At 41.7% G+C, this 23,073-nt stretch overlaps 1 protein-coding gene across 1 annotated transcript in view; it reads right to left on the reverse strand.

Annotated features, from left to right (window-relative positions):
• The window catches only part of LOC122801730 (DNA excision repair protein ERCC-5-like), a 941,093-nt gene that overhangs the window by 447,138 nt on the left and 470,882 nt on the right, over window positions 1-23,073 (reverse strand). The window contains exon 10 of the mRNA XM_044071253.1: window positions 7,896-8,161. Coding sequence (XP_043927188.1) covers window positions 7,896-8,161 — 266 coding nt within the window. The remainder of the gene's footprint in view (window positions 1-7,895; window positions 8,162-23,073) is intronic.

Here is a 23,073-nt window from a genome sequence, read left to right on the forward strand (position 1 = left end):
CTCCCTGGGCCCTTCAGAAATTACCAGCTGTGGACCCCCCTTCTCACCCTCAGTGCATGCTGCATGGCCCACACTGGCCTCCAATGGGGTCACAACAGAAGAGCCAAGTGTCTGAACCAGATGATCTGTGATCTTTTCATCTGACACGAGAGACATCCGGCAGAAGTCTCCAGTTTTAATTTCTTCGACTTCTTTTTCAAAACTGGATGGACATCTGTGAGGGAAGATTCCAAAGCCATTGTTCCTTCAGCAAGAAGGTTAAGGTGTTGGGTTTTCAGGTTGATCGAAAGAGAGGAAAGACAGCTACGCAGGGTTTAGGAATGAAAGCCTAGCAAACAGAACACTGTTCATGGTCATGCTCCTCACTTAAACAAACAAAGTACATATTGTGTCTATCCTTATGGGAAATCTGCCTCCCAAATTCACATTTCCCCTTTCTGGATGACATGTACCTGCAAAGAAAGAAGCTAAAAGAAAAAGGAAGATTCCCCAACAGGGTACCTATCTGTTCTAGGCTTGCAGAACTGTACTAAACATATGACCTTCAGATCAGATTCAAAATACTGCATTTGGACTGGTGGTAAAGTAGTTCTGAGCATTTTGCTGTCATAATTCACTTATGTACCTTAGATTTTGGCCATAGGATGTACGTTTGACATACAACACATGGAAGGGCCCAGGCTTTGATATTCTGGTTATATATGCAGCCATCCTCGGCAGGATATCCCAATAATAAGGAATACTGCAACAGTGACTGAAGACATCTATAGTGCACTACCAGACAAGCATTTCCACTATGCATAGGCATAACACTGTGCATCACTAGCTGTTTAGCTACCACATAAAGGAGTGATTATCCAAACAGGATGAGGAGAAAGTACAGTTGTGTAAACTGAACTTACCATAACAGCAGATATTCGAATGATCACTGCTGCAGTAGTGTAGGCTATACGAGTTATATCTTGCCAAGGATATAACAGAGTGCCAGCTTCCAACACTTCAGAGCACCTTCCATGTGCCCAAACTGTCAAGTAGCTTGAGATGATCTAACTAAAAGACAAGTTTGGGTGTAAAACCCTTCACAGCGTTGCAGCAAGCAGAGTCAGGGAGGCTAAGCTCTGAAAGGACAAGGCTAGGAATAACAAAAAAAATATATGTCCACACCCTGGCATAAAAACATACCAGAAAACAAGGGGGGTGAAGGTATAGAGGGAGCAGCTACTGCAGCAGTGATCAGTGGAACATCTACTGTTATGGTAAGTTCAACTTCACAACTGTACAATGTTGTTCATATTTATCACTGCTGCAGTAGCCTTGGCTATATGGGTAGATTAGCATAGCTAACTACACTTGGGAAGTAGAAGGAAAAGGGTCCAGGAGCCCCTAGAGAATTGTCCTAGCAAAACATGATCTAGACCTAGAGAAGGAATCCAGCTTACAAGCTTATAGTGCTTTGTAACAGTATGTACAGAGGACCAAATAGCAGCTTCTAGAATACAACCCTTTCCAAAAAGCCATAGAAGAAGCCAAGGTCCTTGCTGAGTGGGCCTTGACCATGCCTAGAATAGACTTGTCATGGTGAGTATAACAAAAGGCAATAGCCTTAGACAACCATGCGGAAATGGTCTGTTTTGACACAAGTTGTCCCGTCTTACCTTGACAAGAAATGAACAATTTATCTGAAAATCTGAAATATTTAGTTCCATCAGTATAGTACCCAAGTTGTCTGTGAACGTCCAAGGCATGGAGTATTCTTTCTCCCTCATTTTTAGGTTCATGAAAGAAAATGGGGAGATGGATAGTTTGGCTTAAAGTAAACTTGGATACCACTTTAGGCATAAAAGGAGGATTAGTTCTTGAAACCCTGTCCTTGTAAAAAATGAGGGTTGATTCACCATAACAGACTCTGACACCCTTCTTGCAGAGGTTAAAGCAAATATTAAAACTGTTTCCATGTTAAGAACCTCAAGTCATCCAGATTAGCTGGTTAAAATGGAGAAAGTGTTAGTTTCTCTAACACAAAACTAAGAATCCAAGGAGGGGCCACTGGTTTACTTGGAGGCCTCTTATGCAAAACTTCCTTCAAGAAAATTTTGACATTCGACTGACTTGAAAGAGGAGGATCCATAGGATGAAATATGGAAATGGCAGATAAATGAACCTTGATAAAGGAATAAGAAAGGTCATGGAATACAAACTCACACAAACACAGTAAACCCAGAGAACAACTATCCCTAAATGGATGTTGGTTATGTTGTTGGCACCAACTAGAAAACCTTTTCCATTTGCTAATATATGATTTTTAGTAGCAGGCTTTCTTGCCTCCATTAGTACCTGCTGTACATCCTCAAAAAACAGGTGCATCAAACATCCCTGCTCTTGTAAGATTAGATCCAAATTGTGAGGAAGCTTGTGGTAATTGTCCCTGGTCATTTCCAAAACAAGGGAAAACCATGGTTGCCAGGGCTAGAAGGGAGTCACCACAGTGATCTTAGGGGGATTCCTTCTAAATCTTCACAAGTACCCAAGATATTAGTGGAAAGACATACAGGAACATTTCTGTCCAAAGAAAGAAACAGCATCTATCTTCCAGGTCTTCTTGCGTGGAGTCCTATAACAGACTTGTTACTGTTCAAGAAGTCTGAGGAGAAAAACAGACTTGTTACTGTTCAAGAAGTCTGAGGAGAAAAACCTTAGAAACAGATCTATATAAACATCTATTTTTTTTCCTGTGGAAGAAAAGCTCCTTGAAGTGTCTAGTCAACATCCTAAGAACACAATCCTGTGTGAGGAAGTAAAAAAAATACTTCTGAATGTTCTTTTTGAATTGGTGCTTGCGCAATAGATCTCTCACCCAAGACACAGACTCTTGACATTTTGAAAAAGACTCTGCAAATGCAAAAATAAGTAGTCCAAATACAGAAAAACTTGGATACCCTATAACCTGCAATGAGCTATAACTGGAGCTAGACACTTTGTGAACACTCTTGGTGTAATGGATAGTCCAAAGAACAAGGCAGAGACTGACAATGTGATCTAGACACATAAAACCTTAATAAATGTCTGAAGTCTGGATGAATAGGAATGTGATGATAAGCATCTTTTAAGTCTAGTGTTACCAGGAAACTTGAAAGAGGAAGAAGAGGCAACAGGTTGTGAAGTGACATCATTCTGAACTTAGGTACTATAACAAAAGGTTTAGGAAAGAAAGATCCAGAACTGGTCTACAAACATTTTCTTTCTTTTGGACTAGGAACATCTTAAATGAAACCTCTTCCCACCTGGAAAGGAGGAACTGGTTGCATCACTCCATCGGACAGCATGTGACAAAGAACAGGTGGAAAAAAAACAGGCTGATCTGCAGCATAAGGAATGATTCCCTGAAAAGGAGGAATTTCCTCTCACTGCCATCTGCAACCCTGATGAATGATTTTCAGGATACATTTGCCTGAAACAATTTGTTGCCAAAGAGAAAAATGGAGATTCAGACTTTCTAGAAGAGAAAAAGGACCAAGATGGGAGGGGGTCACAAGGTCTCTTGAACAGTCATTCAGACTTGGAGTGTCTTTGGTTTTATGAGGTCTGAGGCTTGGAACCTCCTTGCCACTTCTTGTTAAATGTCTGTTCACCTGAATTCTTTTGAGATTGTTTATTCTGTTTATTGCTAAAACTAGGTGAGAAGAAAGAAAATCCCTTGGACAATCTGGAAAAGGAGGATTGAAAAATCTTAGAGATTCCTTAGATCAGCTTGCCACTTTCATCACACATTTTGACCACCTCTGCAGCAAAGGGGCCAAACACAATCTCTATCCAAGAGAGAACTTAAAATATAATTTTTACATCATCTGGGAGGTTCTGAAAATGCAGACAAACAAACCTCCTTAGAACAGTACCAGTGGCCATAGGCCTGCAATCAAAAAAGTCATGCACACTGCAAACAATGAGTGATGTAGAAGTGCAGTAGAAGAAATTAAGTTATTTAAAGCATATTTTTCTTCTCAAGGAGAAACTACAGATAAAACATTTCTCATGCTTTCACAACACAGCAGAATAAACTTCAGCATATGAGGCTGACAATTTAAAATTCTGAAATTCAAAGTTGCAGAAGTGCACTTTTTTCCAATACATATCGATAATTTTCCCATCCTCATTAGAAAGAGTAGGGTTGGAATTTAAGTGCTTAGCAGTGGAGCAGTCAACTAAAGCTATAGCTGCTGGGTCAGGTTTGGGAATAATGTATAAAAATTTAAAAGATGGAGGAATTTTATACATCCTGTCTGCCTTTTTACAGACAGCTGTCTATCAGGAAAATTCCAGACAGTAAGACACACATCCTCTAAAGCAGGCAGGACAGGAGGAGTGGGTGTAGGTTCTGGAAAATCTTTCTCTAATAACTCATAGTATTTATAGAGGGACTGAAACACCTCAGTGTTCTCCCAGTTAAAACTCTTGCGCATTCTAGCAACAGTCTCAGAGAAAGAAACTCCCACGGGAGCAATCAGAAAGTGAGCTCTGCTCTGAGCCTGAATCAGTAATCTGAGGACAGAACCTTGAATTCATCCCTACATTTTTCTGTTCAGATTCAGAATCCCAATTCTCTTCAGGAAAGGAGACAGCCCTCTTTCTTTTAAGAGAAACTGCTCTACAAGGAGGATCAATAGCCTGAATTAAACCTTGAGCTAGTCCCAGTAAACTACTCCTATACACATAAATTTGAGGAGGAGAAGATAAATGTTTGTTTTTCTGTTTCTTTTTGACAGGAAAAATGGGGGCAGCCATGTTACTAATGGAGTCACTGCTTCCTCAGGGATGGGCACAGCATTTTGACACAACAGGAAAACTTCCCGTTTCCTCTTCCAGGACTGACAAGAGCAGCTCTCCCTTGGCCACTGAGGGGATTCCCAACAGCTGCACAGGACATGGCTACCTCCAGTCCATAGTGGCTTAAGATGCTACACCAGAGGGATTCAGGGTAAAGGATGAGTGGTCTGATGTACAACATACGGCAAAAGTAGAATTGCCCATCTGTGGCTGAGGCAAATTGCTAGCCTGCTGTGGTAGCAAAGGCTGTCTGCTTAACTTTTTCTTTTTGTGGCTGGAGGAAGAACCAGCCATGGGACTGACAATCTGTTCCATGGTGAAAGTGAAAATGGTGGCTCTATCCTGGGGAAACAAGCAACAATGCCAGTAAAACTGCCAGCCCACAAAAGTTACATTTGTTTTGATAAAAAACAGGAAAAAAAGCAAAAGCACTTTCAAACATGACAGCAATATCACAACAGGGAAAATAAAATTATCAGTTGGTCAACACTACTTTTACACTGACAGGAACAATGAGTGCTCTGTTCAAAAGTATGTTACAGCCTCGAGATGATCCTTTAAAATACAACACTCTTAGCTTTAAAATAACTTTCCTGAAGAGGAAAACAATAAAACAGCAGTAAAAAACAAAACAAAAAAAAATGGAAGTTTTTTTCCCCAAAGAGAACTTATCTGTCCAGCTAAGAAAAGCACAAGCTAAATGTCAATACTCGCAAGCCTCAGAGGAGTGTAGTCTTCTATAGCAGGAAAGCACTGGAGAGCTTTGCACCCATACATGTTTTTTAATCAGCTCAGCATGAGTTGCTAGACAGTTTGGGTGTGTAGAAGGTGCCCTGAAGTTTTGGAAGCTGGTAAGCTGTTATATCCTCAGCAAGATACAACTCATATTACCAAGTTTACTGCAGCAGGGATGAATATGAAGAATGTCTTCAAGAAGAAACTTTATCTTCAGGGCCATTAGGGTCAGAAAGAATCCTATTAGCTATAAAAGGGTGATATGCAGTCCCACCACTCCACGGAGGAACGATGCCCCTTGCACCAAGTGGTTGTCTAGATGAGCTTTTTCTCTGCAAATGAAGCTTTCAGCAGCATGTATGCCAAGTCCAGCATCAGAAAGAAAAGATCCGCCAGATGTATTAAGTTCTGCCCACTACCTTCACTCCTTGATTACAAAAGTTTAACAGCAAAGAAGTTTCATGAGTAAGGAATGCCTCTGAAGCCAATGACACCTTATAGTTCAGTGCAACATCAGTAACCTCACAAGTCGTGTTATTGTCAATAAGCTTTGGGTTGGGGACTGGCTTAATGGCTAAGGTGTTTAGCTCACAGACACAAGGTACACGGTTTAATTCTCATCCTCGAAAGGGAAATTGGCTAGGTTCAAAATGACCCATAGGGGCAGCTAGTGTAGCACTTACCTATCAACCTATAAGTAAGTGATTTTCTAGCATTTTCCACATAACTTTCTACATCTTTGCTGCAATGGAATAATATTAAAAGGCCTCCTACTATCAGGGTTCTTACTAGGTTCATCTTTCTGTAGGTGAGATAGAAATGAGCACTTATTGAGGAATACTCACTCAAACATCAACTAATATGGTGAGTAATAGCATAACTGTTGCATCTTTGATGAGCTCACTGCAGTAGAAAGTAACAGCTATTAACCTCAAGTCCAGCATCATAGGTTATTTTATTTTATTAAAAAATAGAATGGTTTAACTTATGGTTCACCAAGTCTCCTACTACCAACTTTCTTAACAGAAAAGAAAACAATACCTCACTATGCTCTGTACCTAACCCAGACTTTGTTGGTGTCTTTCGGCTTTTCCCAGTTAGGGGTCGCCACAGCGGAACACCGGTCCGCTAATGATTGGCAGTTGATTTTTACGTACCGGCTTGCCAGGCCTGACGCACAACCTTCAACGAAGGTACGCCCATTCATGCATGTCTCCACGCAGAAGACGCTCTGAGAATCGAACCAGACAGCGTCTTACTGTGAGGCGACAACGCTACTGCAGCACCACCACCGCAGGTATACCTAACCCAGACTACCACTACAATTTTCTCAGGAGCTGCCTTTGTGCTGCCTCTTGGAGATTTCTGGTCACCTATCTCTTTTATCATTTCTATCTTCCCCATGCTAGTACACCACTCCATCACGTACATGAAGGTAACAATGTGAAGCATTCAATACTTTTGCCACATAACCAGCCTTCTCACATTGTGTCCATCAGTTTAAGACTAACCCCGTGACAGACCAATTTACTCTACAATACACACTGCATCTGAAGAATTTATGTCCCCTTTCTTCATTGCTCTATAGCTACTTCTTTCTTTAAGGCTGCTTTGACTTGCTGGCATATATGGCAACCATTTGTTGGGCCCTCCATGGAGGCATCATCTCCGATTCTCTCATGCAAGCTTCTCTTCTTGTATAATCGCCTTACTTTTATTATAAGCCACAATGGTGATCATACTCCATGCTTCCTCTCCTCAAGATACAGAGCTTTGTTGCTGCACAAGTCTCTCTCTCACAGTCTGTACTACATATCACTGTTTCCCAGTTGACTACTCTTGTAATGTCCATTGCTTCTGGATTCCCAGACCATTATACTTGTGCCGCCAAGCAGTTATTGCAGAGGGTGAGGACTATGTGCTGTTAACTAGCTGCTCCCTGTAGTTCAGGGTTGGATTCCCTCAGCCTCCATTTGACTGAGTGACTAAGCAAGTCACTTCACCAGACAGTGCACCTAGGTCACCCCTAAAAAGGGACATGTACATCAAATGCGCTTACTCAAGTTAATGAAAACAAGCAAACACATAATTAAATAGAAAAACAAAAATTAAACTTGAAAAAAAAATACAGTGATACATTTTCACTAATGCTCACTGACATCCTCACTTCCCCTTGCCTTCTTCATGCTGACGGCAATACTGAGTTTGACTTCCATCAGGGTCTTTACTATTTTGCACACACACATTTCCTCAATTCAACTGCTTTGTAAAATACTTAAAAAAAACTTTTCTCATCTGAAAAAACATTTGTAATATGCCTCTATTCCTCAATATCTTACCAGATCAATATCGTCCCAGTCATTTACAGCTGGTTCTTGTTCTGCCACTTTCTGCTGAATGGCCACTTCCACTTCTTCAGCGCAGTCCAAGACACTATCTCCTTTTTCCTCTCCACCACTGTCACTGACACCTTCAGAGTCTGATTCTCTGGAAGACATGGGCACCCTGGTTTCACTATTAGACTGCCCCATTTCAAAACGTTTAGGTTGAAAAAAATTGTCTGTATCTTCCATCTGTGTATCAGTTACCACTTCTATGAAGCTGCCTGCAACAAAAAAAATCAGTGTTATGTCACTTGGGCATAGTTACTTTATTTGTAGTTGCTTATTATTTTACTTCTGTAGTCTTTTCAATATCTTCCATCAAACAATTGCTACTTCTCATAGAAAATGTTAAAATTGTATGCCATTTGAATTTGCATGCAATGTGTAAATTGTTCTTTAAAATATTCTATAATACACAGATCTGAATAAACACCTTATATCTCTTCATAATAACTTGATTTGAGTTTATTTCAACAAGTGGCTCACTGCATTCTGTCACATTCCTAAGGCAGTGACAGCCACAGCTTGTTTGTATGACAAGAGCTTAAATTTCACAATACGTCCATTATGCATTCAGAAAAGATGATTAATGATAACCTCACCAGGATACAACAGAAATGCAAGCACTCACCATATCAGATACCAAGTATATCAGCTGATCTTTGAGATCATTCTCTGCAGTGAGTAAAGGTGGGAATTTCCTCTTCTGAAGATTGCTCTCCACTAAAAGATTGTGTATTATCTAGTTCCTGCCCTGCAGGGCATGCACACTTTCTAACAGTGCATAGAGTGAAATCACACATCAGTGTGGAGGCAACGCCCACCATCATGCTCCTTGTCTTGAATTACACCAAAATAAATAACAGACCCCCCCAAAAAATGAAAAAAAAACCCAAAACACAGCTGCAGATTTATAAAACTGCTAGACTTACCATGGAGTTTATTTACAGCAGCAGATGGGGAGACCATCCAAACCAAAATGAATTATATTTGATGAATAAGTTAAATACAGGTTTTAATTAAGGCAAAAAAGGAAAGAAACAAGTGATAGGTAGACATTGTGGAATCATGCATTGAGCACTTTAAATTTTAATTAATTTATGTAAATTATTCAATTAATCAATTTGTAAAATACACATGCATTCAATTTTTGAAAGATTTAGGACCATATATAAAGAGGCTTATGGCTGTTGGTAATGGTTCTGATGAAATCTACTACAGTAGATGAAAGCGCTCAACCAGTTTTTGCTGTTATTTTAACATTTAAATAAAAGGAAAGTGGTTACTTCTTCATGTTCAGTGCATATCTCTGTGACTGGGGCTGTCATTGGTTTTGTTTGGTTCGGAGTTATACAAAATGAATAGGTGTAATAGAAATTAGTACTTATTGCAGAATGTTCACTCATACACCAACTAATATGGTAAAAGTTGTGGCATAACTGCTATATCTTACTATGATGGACTCAATGCACTGGATAACAGGTGGAGAAGAATCCTTAACAGCACCAAAATCCCCCAGGAAGGAATGAGCAGACAGGGTGGCAACACAACTACTCAGATGTCCAAATCTTGAAGCACCAGCTTCCCAAGGGATGCTCAGCTCATACAATCATTATCTAAACAGTACAGCTTGGTTAAAGTTTGAACGACTGGCAAGACTATTGCACAAATGCTTGCAATGAGCAACACACTTATTACAGGCAATTCAAGCGACCATATTCCCTGGTGGAATGGCCTTTGAATTTCAATTTTAGGAATGGTGTACTACCCAGCAGTAAAAATTGTTTAGGTAGCAATCCATTTGGATAGGATCTAATTAGCAACAACCAAGCTCACCTATACCCCAGGCAAGGGATATGAAAAGCAGATCTATCTTCCTTAATTCATGCACCCTCTTCAGGTAAAACCTGAGCTGATACGCATCAAGGATGTAAAAGGGTCTTGTTCCTATGGATTCCACCCCATGGAAAGAAAACAAAGTTGAATACACTTAGTTAAAATTAAAGTTATGTACTCACCATAACTAGGCATCTGTGTTGTTCATTTTCATTCCTCCTCAACGTATGGGTTGATTCGGCCGCATTCTACTGACTTCGGATCCAACTCTTGAGTTCCTCCCTCTACCCACAATGCCCTAGTCTATCCCTAATACCTTAGATCGAGTGTGCTGCCTTAAAAGTCTCAGTGTATAACAGTAGAAAAGAAGAGAAATTAAACCAGGGCTCAAACCTAGATCTACAGTTTTCAAAGGTCCATCACGTCACTCCAGAAGATGACAGGAAGGGGAGTTGAGGAGGGATGAAAATTGACAACACAGATGCCTTGTCATGGTAAGTACATAACATTAATAACTGATGTTGTCCTCTTCATTCTTCCTCAACATATGGGACAGAATCCCCAACTAACATTTTTCAGGGCCCAAATTGAAGATATTTTCCATTTGCTCTTGTAAATCCTCTTAGTGGAATCTTTCTGTGAGGATAAAAGTATATCATGAACTGGGGGAAAGCCTGGGGGTTCTAGCTATTAATTGAACTGAAGGGCTGGGTTACTGGAATGTTTTATCCCCGTGGGATGTGACAGAAGGTCTGGACTGGGGTCCAGTATCCAAGGAGGATAACGAAGATGGCTCTTCAACTGGTTGGCTTTCTGTAAGAATTTTGGAATCAGACATACTGGGGGATAGGCATAAAGGAGACTGGAGGGTAAATGTAGACTACAGCATCTCTTGATGACTCCCCGGGAGGGGGAATCCAAGCAAAATACCTGCTGCATTTGCTGTTGTGGGGAGAAGCAAAAAGATTGCGGCAAGGATGGCCCCAGTGACAGAAACTTTTTCTCTGTCATTGATTGATTGACAGACCACATATCAGGCATCAGAATGGATCTGCTTAGCTTGTCCGCTAGTACATTGGATTTCCCAGGAATGTGTGCTGCTACTAGAAAGCGGTTGGAGGAGAGCAATCATTGTCACACTCTTATAGCTTCTTGGCAGGGGGGCAAGATAGAGTTCCTTCTTGTTTGCTGATGTAACAGACCACAGACATGTTGTCAGTTTGGATTTCAATGGTCCCTAGAGGGAAAACAACTTGAAATGCTCACAATGGTAGTAGGACTACACTCATTTCCAGTACACTGAAATATGAAATGGTCTCTCAGGGGGACCATGTGCCTTGAACCATCCTTCCCAAGAAATGGCCCCCACCCCACTTGGGAGGTGTCCGTGGTCATTGTGGCCACTAGGGAAGGCAGAATGAAGGGGTGACCTGCGTAAGTGTCATCTGACTGGATCCACCAGAGAGAATATGATTTTTGCATACTGGAGTAAGTCTGACTGGGAAGGATAGGAGCTGTCGAAGAACAGACCACTGAACAGAGTCCACTGAAGAACATGCACATAATAATGTGCTAGTTGGTCTAATACTGTAGACACTGCCAAGAAAACTAGGGTCTGAAAGACAAGTCTGGCCGAAGGAGCAAGATGAGAAAGAATTTCATGAACCTGAGACTTGACTGCGCATATGCAATGAGGAGGTAAAGAAGCAATCTTACTTATTGTGTTTAGATGAGTACCAATGAACTCCAGGCTCTGTACTGGTAGAAGTTTGGATTTAGAAACACTGACTGTAATGCCTAGTGATTGGCAAATCTGGAGCAAACAGTCCCTGAACTGTTCTAGGGGATGCATGATTGGGGTGGTGAGAAGCCAGTCATCTAGGTATGGAAACACTCAGAATCTTTGCAGTCTCATGTGAGCTGCTACCACTGCCAAGATTCTGAGTGTTTCCATACCTAGACGAAAATGCAAGTGTCTTCGCGAGTGTCTGTTTATTTTGATATGATAGTATGTGTCCTGAAGATCGACTGAGCATATCCAATCATCCTTGTGTAAAAGAAGTAGAAAGGACAGAACTATGACCATTTGGAACTTTGACTTCTTCACAAATTGGTTCAAGTTGCTTACATCCAAAATCGATCTTAGGTCCCCTGTCTTCTTTGGCACTAAAAAGAAGCTTAAGTAAGTTCCGAATACTCTCTGGTCTGGTGGGACCTCCTGGATGAATCTTTTGTCCAGCAGCTACTGAATTTCTTGAGCTGCAGCTTCTCTCTGATTGGGTGGAACATTGGGAAGCTTTTTTTCTTTTGGACGTGGGTATTTGGGAAAATGGTATAAAGTAAACCCTGGATATTATTTTTAGCACTCAAGAATCTTTTGTTATAGCAGCCCAGGTGTTTGGGTGCATGGACAAGTGTCCCTGACTACCTCCAGAGGTTGGCAGTCAGGCAGCACTTCAGGAATGCTGAAAGGGTCTATCCATTAAGGAATATCAGAAACCCTGATTTTGCGGGCTTCCTCTACAGGGCGGATGGCATCTTCCATTTGAACTCCTTCTTCTGCTTTTGATGGAGTTGTTTCCATGTGAATCCTGGATATTTTTCTGGGATTTAAGAACCACATTTTTCTTGCCTCCTGCTCCTTCAAAAGGATCATCGAGGGGTAGAAAAGTGCATCCCTACAGCAGACATAGCCTTTTCTTTCTGTTCACTGCAGGAAAGCATTTCTTTCATAGAAGGCCAAACAAGGATGTTCCATCAAAAGGTGCATTGATGAAAGAAAACTTGAAAGGCTCTGCAAAATCGCATAACCATATCCAGGCATGTCTCCAAATGGCAATGCCTGAACAGGCGGCCTGTGAGGTGCCATCTGCTATATGAGAAATCAAACTTATGGATGCACTGGAAATAGATAAAAGAGTGGCCAGCTCTGAAGGTGATCCTTTTGTAATCCTCTACAGACATGGACTCAGAGAGATTTTGATAGTTCCTTGGTCAAATCCCTCTGCAGTCTCATAAATTGTGCCAAATAGTTCAGGGACTTAAGACAAAGATTGCTGAAACAAACACGTTATCTAAAACTGTCCAATGCCCTGGACTCTCTGTTAGGGGGGTGGACAGAGGAACTCGGTTCTGCTAGCTTCTTTTTGGTAGCTGCCATCACAACCATTGCATCAACAGGGACTCCTTTGCTTCAGTGGGGCTTCTCTTTTAGAGAAGCTAAGATTCTGTCTGGAAGGCATGGACAGGTTCAATAGAATCCAGTTCCTTCTATGCCTGGCAGAGACTAGGTCGATAAGCTCATTAGCTGGGGAAATCACCCAAGACATAGATGGGCCAGTACCTACCGACTCTTCAGGGGAAGGGTTATCTGAAAAGCCTCCAGAAATACTGACTCCTCAGGGGAAGGATTATCTGATAACCAACCACCTTTCTGCTTAAGGATCTCCAAAAAGTCTCTAAATGAGACATCATCAGGTGGTGATCTGGGAGACCCTTCCCCTTTATTGAAGTCAGTATCTTTAGAGGGAGATTCCAAGGGGGAATTTATGTGCCTCCTTTTATACGTTCTCTTTCAGTGAACCTCCTCATTGGGATGCTTTTGGGAGGTGTCTAAAGAAAGGGGTAGTTCTTCCATGGGAACTGTCTAGATGATAGATGGTACTGGCTGTCCCTGTGAAGTAGATCTGATGGAATCAGAGCTCAGAACCATAGAGGGAAAGGGTGTAGGATCGGAGGACATATAAGTGACTGGATTTCTTGAACGAGAGAACACCCTCTCCACAACGTCGACGAAAGATGGACCAGGAGAAGCTGTGGCCAGCTGCATCAGAGCAGACACTTCCAAAGCAGGTAGATGACAACTTTGTCTGGATCTGTGCCTTGAGGAGGAAGCTGGACCCAAGCTTTCTAGCACAGAGGCTCTAAGGAGCAAGGATGGATCTGCCATAATCAGATCTGATGCTTCGTCTCTGAGACACTTCCTGTTATAAAGGAATAGGAGCAGAACTGGTTAGGGAAACCACTGGGGTTGAAAATGTAATTCTCTTCGGGTCCAACACTGGTACTCTTAAGAACTGACATATCCTAGGGCTCCGAAACCAAAGAGGGAATTAGAGAAGGAGATACAACTGCATGGGCAGTGGCAGGAAGGCTCACAGATCAAATGGGAGACGGAGTCTGTACAACCCCAATCTGGATCTGAGCTTTAAGGAAATTTCTCATCATCGTATCCACTTCAGCTTCAGACAGACTCCTGGTGGACCTGACAGATGAGGTGGTAGACTGAGGTCAAGAGTGCTTCCTCAGAGTTTGCATAAAAGGGGAATAGGGTCAACAATGAACTCGGGTCAGTGACTTCTCAGGGTATGAGATGAACCCAAGGTAGGAACTGATTGCCTCAGATCTGTGGTTGAACAGGAGGACTGCATGAGATGACTATTGGATCTGAAGGCTTAAGATCCAAAGTTTGCCTCTTTTGATCCAAACAAGTCAGATCCAAAGATCTCTGTATTTTTTGAGGAGGCTCCGTAGATGAAAAAGTCTTAACAGACTTGGGTGGAGATGATTTTCCGTGTTCTGATGCAGCCTTAAATGATTTGCTGGGATTTGCCCGTGATAGGAGAAAGTCGAGGAAGGGTGTAGTAACCCTTTAAGAACTAATTTGTTCCGTCTTGTCTGCTATAGCCTTGGAGTTAAAAGCAGCACAAATGGTACAGTTCGTACTCAGATGTGCTGCCCCTATATAGTAAACACACTCCTTGTGGGCATCCAGATTCAGAATTTTATGCCCAAAGGACAAAGGAAGTGCATTTTTTAAACCTTGTAGGGTTCTCAGCCATAGCATTTAAACCACAAAGTGGAAAAATAGAAAGAAAGAAAAAAAAAATATATATATATATATATATATATATATATATATATATATATATATATAAACTACAGCAACAGTGAAAAGAACTACCAACAATGGTAGTAAAGAATACCCTGTCAAAAAAGAGGTGCAAAGTGACAGAAAGAACGTTGGGAAAAAGACTACCAACAATAGTACTTAAGAAATTACTTTGCTAAAGTAAGGTTACTAATGGAAAGAAAACAGAAAACTTAAGAGGGAGAAACTAACTGATTTAAAGAAAAAAAAGAGAGGTTTTCTAAGAAAATACACTTATAAACAACCTGAAAAGGTCCGAAAAGACACTCAGTGAGAGGGTCCACTTCAGTGCAAGATGGCAGCAAATGAGATCTGAAGTATTGGGGATGGACTGTGGCATTATGGGTAGAGGGAGAAACCTGAGAGTTGGATCAGAAGTCTGTAGAATGCAGCCGAGTCGGATCCGTAACCCATACATTGAAGAAGAATAAAAAGGATATTAGATCTTTTGTTTCCTACAAGAGTGTACGCATCAGAAAAGCAGAGTTCCTGTGCATCCTGCAAGAGATCTTTGCAGGAGACATTCCTGCACTCCTAAAATGAGTACACCCATCAGTGTTTTAAAACTCTAAACTTCTGAAGTCCTGATACAGATACATACATAATTCTAAGGCAGTAGGGCATCATCTACCAGCTGATATGACATGCTAAGCTTGCACAGTAAAATGGTCAGCATGGGATCTACAGAACTGGGGTTGTAAAAAGTTATTAATGTGAGACATTTTTAATGTTTACATTAATAATGCAAAAAATGAAGTCTGATGCTGTCATGTTATTGAGTTTTAGTAAAAAATAACATTAAACAAGGCGAATTATCTGAAGGCATTCAGATAAATGTTTTTCGTAATGCAGTATGACTATTAGCTACATCTTTCATAGCTGCAATTTGAGCAACAGGTGCCATTTTATACAAAACATTAAGGCACACAAAATTGTCACGGATAACTTACCATTTGACAGAGACAGTTTTGTAGATTAATATGGATTTTAAATATTATGATGCTATTATATGCATAATTTGCCTAGATTCTGCAATATCACAAAACAGCAGTATGCTACCTAGAAAATTCTCAAACAGGTGAACAATTCTCCCACTGACATCTTGGATCGATCTTGCATGCTTACAGAGATATAATAATTTGTTTGACCATAATACCAATCATTTTGGCATATAAAATATTTTTTTTTATATTTACATTATAAAATCATCATGTATAAACAGATCTTTGATACTAACTCCAGTGTATAGCACAATCTCTTCCGAAAAGTGATTATATTTTACATTCTTGGAATTCACATCACAGATTGTAAATTTTATGAAGTATGTTTCCAATACTAGACTTTGTATAAAAGTTCTCAGGAAACAAGTGGTTTCCCGGCTTAAAAGACCTCTGGAGGCAAAGTTGTTAATTAGATTCCTGCTGTGGACAAGACAGATGGAAAGTACAGTTGTGTACACTTACCATAAATGCAGTTGTTCGAGTGTATTCACTGTTGCAGTCATTACATTTGGGTTATCCTGCTGGTTGGTTGCCCTCAGTCGGCCTGAATTCCAAAGTCTTGGGTCCTGCATCAGTTGTTGTCACCTCTTCCCTGATGTCAGGTCGTCAGGGTTATAAAAGATGCAGCCGACGCCATTTTATTCAGTTTTTCTTGCCCCAGATGTCAGGTGCCCCCAAAAGGGTAGGCTAAAATTATGTAAATAAAACATACATGCACCAAAAATAAGCTTTACCTTCGTCTATAAGCAAATACACCACCTAGGTTGTATAGATTAGAGAAGTAAAGATAAGTTCCAGCAAAAACAAGGGGGAGGGCAGGTGGGTAACCTGGACTGCAACAGTGAATACACTCGAACATCTACATTTATGGTAAGTGTACACAACTGTACTATGTTCTTCGTGTTTCACTGTTGCAGTCATTACATTTGGGTTGAGTCCCAAAGCTATGGTTGGGGGGCTGGAGCTAAACAGCATTAGGAGCGGCTATGAGGCCTTGCAGAACTGCAGTGGCAAAGCCTGCCCTGGATTTAGAGTAAAGAGGCAGATTGTAATGTTCTGTAAAGGTATGCACTGAACTCCAAGTAGCAGCCTCTAAAATGTCTTTGGTTGGTACTCCCCTGAGAAAGGCTGCAGAAGTGGCTGCAGCTCTGGTTGAATGTGGCCTAATGCCCTTAGGCACTGGTTTGCCATGCTCTGAGTAGCAGAAACGAATGCAGTGTCCAATCCACTTTGAAATAGTCTGCTTGGAGATGGCCTTTCCTTGTGATACTGTGGCATATTATGCCACTAGTAATTGTTCTGTCTTTCTGAAAACTTTAGTTTTGTCCAAGTAGAATCTAAGTGGTCTGTGTATGTCCAAAGAATGCAGAATTTTCTCCCCCTTATTCTGTGGATTTGGATAAAAAGTTGGCAAATGAATTGTTTGGTTAAGGGCTACACTGGATACCACCTTAGGCATAAATGTAGGGTTTGTTCTCAGAGAGACCCTGTCTGGATAAAAAATGATAAAAGGTTCCACAGCCATGAGAGCCTGTAGCTCTGAAACTCGTCTTGCATAAGTTATTGCTAGGAGCAGAGCTGTTTTCCAAGATAAGAATTTTATATCCGCAGTAGCAGCTGGCTCAAAAGGAGGTAAGGTGAGTTTTTCCAAGACATAATTGGAGGTCCCATGCAGGTATTGGCTTTCTCCTTGGAGGCCTTAAGTTTTTGGCTCCTCTGAGGTACTGCCTTAATAAAGGATGAGAAAAGAGTGGTGGCTCTGTATTGTAATGCGTCGAAATGGCAGAGGCATGGATTTTTATTGATGAAAAAGACAGGCCTTTGTCCAGCATCTCAGTTAAGTATTGCAGAATCTGAAGAATATTTGGGACAGCTGTATCAGTTCCCTGATCTTGGTTCCAAGCGCAACATCTCTTCCATTTCCCAGCATAGGACTTTCTAGTACTAGGCCTTCTGGCTTCTAAAATGACATCCATCACAGCTTTACTGAGAGGTGTGGTTTGTATGGCTACATTATCCGCCATGCTGCCAGGTTTAGGGTCTTGAGTTGGGTGTGCAGAATCTGATTGTTTTGCTGGGACAGTAAATGAGGTATTTGAGGTAAGGTCCAGGCTGGGCATTGGGACAAGTTTCTTAAGATTGGATACCAGTACTGGCATGGCCAGTCTGGGGCAATCAGAATCATTTTTGGTTTCTCCTGCCTGACCTTTAGGAGTACCTTGGGGAGGAGAGGCATTGGAGGAAAGGCATATACTGATAGGTTTGTCCAGTTGAAAGATAAGGCGTCCACTTTCCAGGCTTGTCTGAAAAGTCCTTTTGCAGAATCTTTTTAGTTGATTGTTTTGAGGGGAGGCAAATAGGTCTATGTCCGGGCGTCCCAATTTCTTTGTTATCATGCTGAAGACTTGTGGATCCAGGTGCCACTTGTGGGGATCCATGAGGTTTCTGTTTAGTTTTTCTGCCAGAGTATTTTCCTTTCCTGGCAGGAATTGTGCCTGCTGATGAACTTGGTAAGTCAATGCTGTGTCCCATAAAGCCATGGCTAGTTTGCATAGGGGATAAGAATGAGTGCCCCCCTGCTTGTTTATGTACCACATGACCGTAGTATTGTCTGTCTTTATCATTAGTTGTCCCGGATGAAGTAGGTCCTTGAAGGCTGGCAGGGCATTTTGAACAGCTAGCATCTCTTTTTGAATGATATGTAGATGCTTTTGGTTTTTGGACCAGGCATAATCTAATGCATCCGTCATTAGGGTCTACCTGGCTGGGGGTAGTGAGAATGGCTGTCCCTTGTTTTGGTGACAAGCCTTTGCCCACCATCGAAACTCCTGTTGCAGGCAGGGAATTAGAGTAATCATTGTTTCCAGATTGTGGCAATGTTGTGTCCAGACACTTTTTAGGTACCATTGAATTTTCCTCATATGCAGTCTTGCATATGGAATTAGTAAGATGCAGGATGCCATGAAGCCCAAAGCCTTCAAAATTTTTCTTGCAGATAACTGGGCCTTTGTTGCCATTTCCTTGAAATAGGTAGTCAGTTGCCTTTGTTTGTCTGGTGTGAGATAAGCCATCTGGGCAGCTGTATTTAAGCTTGCACCCAGGATCTTGAGATGGTACTAGCTTTGATTTATTTTTGTTGACTGTGTACCCTAGGCATGTTAAAAGTCTTATCACAAAAGTCAGATGCTGTAGTAGAATGTCCTTGCTTTCTGCATGTATGAGGCAGTCGTCCAAGTAAGGATATATTTGTATTCCTCTTTGTCTGCAGTGAGCAATTACTGGTGCCAGGCACTTTGTGAAGACCCTGGGTGCAGTAGATAAGCCAAAGGGCAGTGCAGAGAATTGGTAATGCTTTGAGCCAGCCATGAATCTGAGGTATCTTCTGCACGATCGTCTGATTGGGACATGCAGGTATGCCTCTTTTAGGTCTAAAGTCACGGGCCAAGCCTTGCTGCTCAGCATGGGCTGAAGCTGCTGTAAGGTCAACATCTTGAATTTTGGTATATCCAGGAAAGTTTTTAGAATAGATAGGTCTAGTAATGGTCTCCATGCTTTGTCTTTTCTGGGTACCAAGAATAGTCTTGAGTAAAATCCTTGTCCCTGCTCTTGCTGTGGCACTTGTTGAATAGCCCTCATGTCTATGAAAGCTGCAACTTGTTTTTGAGCCTCTGCCCACTGATTTTTTGGCAGGTCTGGCCAACCGCTTGCCCTTGGCAGGGTATGGAAATGAAACTTGTAGCCTTGTGACACTACGTCTAGAACCCATTTCTCCTGGGTTATAATGTGCCGATTTTGAGAAAAAAGTGCTAGTTTTCCCCCTAAGGGTGCTACCAGAAGATAAGTGCTTGGTGCAGGCAGGGGGAAGTCATTAGGACTGTTTCCTGTATGATTGTGATTTATCCTCTCCACCTTTTGAGGTAGAAGCACTCCACTGCTTAGACCTGTTGGATACTTGCGGCTGTGATCTGCTTCTAGGGCGTCTGGCTCTGCCCCTTTGAGGTCTGTCTGAGACAGGAAAGGACCAATTCTTTGTAGGCCAGTGTCTGCTAAATCTAGGTGGCTGTATCTGTAAGAAATCCTTGACCGTTTGCATAGATTTAGCTTTGTCCTCCATTTTCTTTAACACCTCTTCTGCCTTAACACCAAACAAGGAATCATGTTGCAAAGGAGCATCTAATAATTTTGCTTTAACATGGTCAGGCAGATTTTGTTCCTTTAACCAAGCATGCCTCCTAATGACAGAACCCGTAACAGCGGCCCTGCAGGAGGCCTCCAGAGAATCAAACCCACATTGCAAAGTATGCTTTCCAACTTGTTCAACTGCATGCAATAAATCCTGCATTTCTTTGTTTTCTGCACATTCAGAATTTGCCATCATATTCTGTTTAAGCAGTGTCATGATATATGGCTGACATTTGAGCATATGAAACTGGCAATTTAAGGCCCTTATAGCCAAAGTAGCAGATGTGTAAATCTTTTTTTCCCCATCTGTCCAGAGCCCTAGAATCCCTGTCAGAGGGGGTAGGGTTTTTTGCAGTAGAAGCCTTGACCCACTTTTGGACCCTGAGAAATAGTTTCTGGGTCTGCAGTAGGGTTTTTGAAAAGGAATTTATGAGAGTCAGGGACCCTGTAGTATCTGTCCGGCTTAACAGGAGCTGGAGGTAAAGAGTTAGGGGTCAGACTAGACTCCAAGAACACATCATCTACAATGTTCAACACAGGTGGAATAGCTAGAGGCCTGTGTTGAGGTAGTAAAAGGAAAGATTCTGAAAAATCTTGGCTCTCCCAGTGGAAGTGCTCCCTCATGGTATGCAAGATTTCCCCCAAAAGAGTAGTCCTCAGGAGGAGAAGCTGAAGGAATTGATTCTTCAGCATCAGAATCCTCATAGGGGGAAGAGAATATTCCTGATCAGAAGAGGAATCAGAAGAAATGGAAACCTGATCTGAAGATTCATAGTATGTCTCTTGCCTAGGCCTCTTATCAGGAGGGGGATGGGAACCCCTGATCAAGGTAATTAAGTCTTCGGCCATTTTGAGCATTTGTTTTTTGGGCATGGAGGCCTGTCCTTGTGGCTGGTGAACTTGTTTCTTCGCCTTTAAAGGTGTTTTAGTCTTTGTCTTTGAAGTCGGTTTAACATACAATTGTTTAGGTCTGAATACACCCTCAGAAGCCGATGCCTGCTCAGCGGCTCTGGACCCATCTGAGGGAACAATCTCCGAGGCTCCAATACCTTGAGTTTCCTGCGGCCTGGCCAACTCCACATGGGAGTCGGTAGCAGCCTGCGACTCTAAAGTAGCAGGTGTCATGGGCTGCGAAAGTGCCTCACTGAGAACTGGCGAACTGGCGACTTGCTTAGGAGAAGCTACCAGGATGGATCTTCTTTACTTTTTAGTGTTTTGGTTCAAGATGAGATAACAGGGGGAACATTCCACTCTAGACTTAACCATTTAGAACCTACATTTATTTATAATTATGGCACATTACACATTCTGGTGGATTAAACCAGGAAGTGTCACTGAAATTTTAAGGATGTTGTTTATATGAATGCATTTTTGTTAAAGAATTTTTTGTCTTTTTTCTGCCATTTTTTCGAAGGTCCCTTTTTTGAGGGTCCTTTTCTAATTTTGTCTGTCTATTTCTTCTTTAAATTTTGTATACATCTATTATAAAGTGTTGAAGTGCAATAATAGAGTACACTGTCATTTTAAATGTGGGGGGTACTGATCTGTGGGTGATGGTATTCGTATTTGCATTTATCAGTTGAGAAAATTGTATAATTGTTTATTGGGAAATTTCATAAATGTGATGCTATTTAAGATGCTGGTGTGTTACAAGGAAATATCCCTTGAAGACGAAATGCCGAGGTACCAGGATTAAACTACTTCTGGTGGTTCATCTACTTCGTGGTGTGTGTTTCATTTTCTAAAATTTTTGGTTTGTCTTGCAGAATTTTTGACAGGACTTTTGGAATGAGGGGAAGGGGAGGAAATGCATATAGAAACATCCCTTTCCAAGAGGAAGAAATGGTATCCACTTTCCAGACCAGAGGATGAGCCTTCTCTGGCACAAAACTGTGGAAGTTGTGTGTTCATGGGGGAGGCAAAAAGGTCTGTTTCAGGAATACCCCAACGGTGGACAATGTCTAGAAACACATCTCTTTTTGAAATATCCATTCATGGGATTGTGTTTGGAACCTGCTCAGGTAATTTGCCATGTAATTCTGTGAAGATGGGATGCACACTTGCTGAAGGGTCAACTGGAATTTTACTGCCAGCTCCCAAGCCTGAAGAGCTAGCCTGCATAATAGATAGGATTTGTTCCTTCCCTGTTTGTTTACACACCAGAAGACTGTCAAACTGTCTGTGAACAGCTTTAATGGTCCTGGTTGGAAAAGGGGTTGGAAGATCTGCATGGTCAATACCAGCACCCTCATCTCCCTTACACTGATGTGTTCCTTCAATAGAGAGGGAGATCATACCCCTTTTCCCTTCAGTGTCTGAAGGTTGCTCTCCAGCCTGTGTGTGAGACATCTGTCAAGATCCCTTGATGTGGAGCAAGAGAGTGTAAGGGGAGTGCTGGGTTGAGTGACACATGATGTATCCCACCACTGAATTTCTTTCTTCAGACAGGGGATGGGAGGAATAGAGAATTCTAGGGAGTGCTAGTGTTGCATCCAAACTGACTTTAGATACCACTGCCATTTTCTTATGTGGAGTTTGGTAAATGAGAGCATGAGAATGGTGGATGCCATGAAGCCCAAGACCCTGAGGAACTCTCTGATATAATGCAGTGAACCAGCACAAGATTCCTGAAGTAAAGGGTGAGGTCCTGTACCTTTTGTGGGGGTAGACAGACCTTCATAAGATCTGTTTATATCCTGCATCCCAGGAATATCTGATTCTGTGAAGGGGTGATAACTGATTTCTTTAAGTTCATGATGAAACCCAGACTTTGTAGAAGACTGCTGGTAAGGGTGGTATTTCATTCCAACTGTACTGTGGAGGACGCTAGAAGGAGGAGGTCATCCAGATAAAGAAAAATGTGCATGCCTTGAAGTCTGCAGTCAGCAATCAGAGGAACTAGGCACTTGGTGAAGACCCTTGGTGCAGTAGAAAAGTCCAAAGGGCAAAACACAGAACTGAAAGCTCCATGATGAAGCATAGAAACTTCCTGTAGCTGGGATGGATGGGGATGTGCAGATATGCATCTTTGATATCCAGGATAATCATGAATGCTTGAAGCAGAATAAGTGGGGAAAAAAGTCTGGAGGGACAGCATGTAGAAAGTGGGTACCCTTAGAAAGATATTCAGATGGGACAGGTCGAGGATGGGTCGCCAAAGACCTTCCTTCCTGGGTACCAGGAA

The sequence above is a fragment of the Protopterus annectens genome, chromosome 5.part0 (assembly GCF_019279795.1).
Source record: "Protopterus annectens isolate FY-2018-M chromosome 5.part0, PAN1.0, whole genome shotgun sequence".
NCBI lineage: Eukaryota > Metazoa > Chordata > Ceratodontiformes > Protopteridae > Protopterus > Protopterus annectens.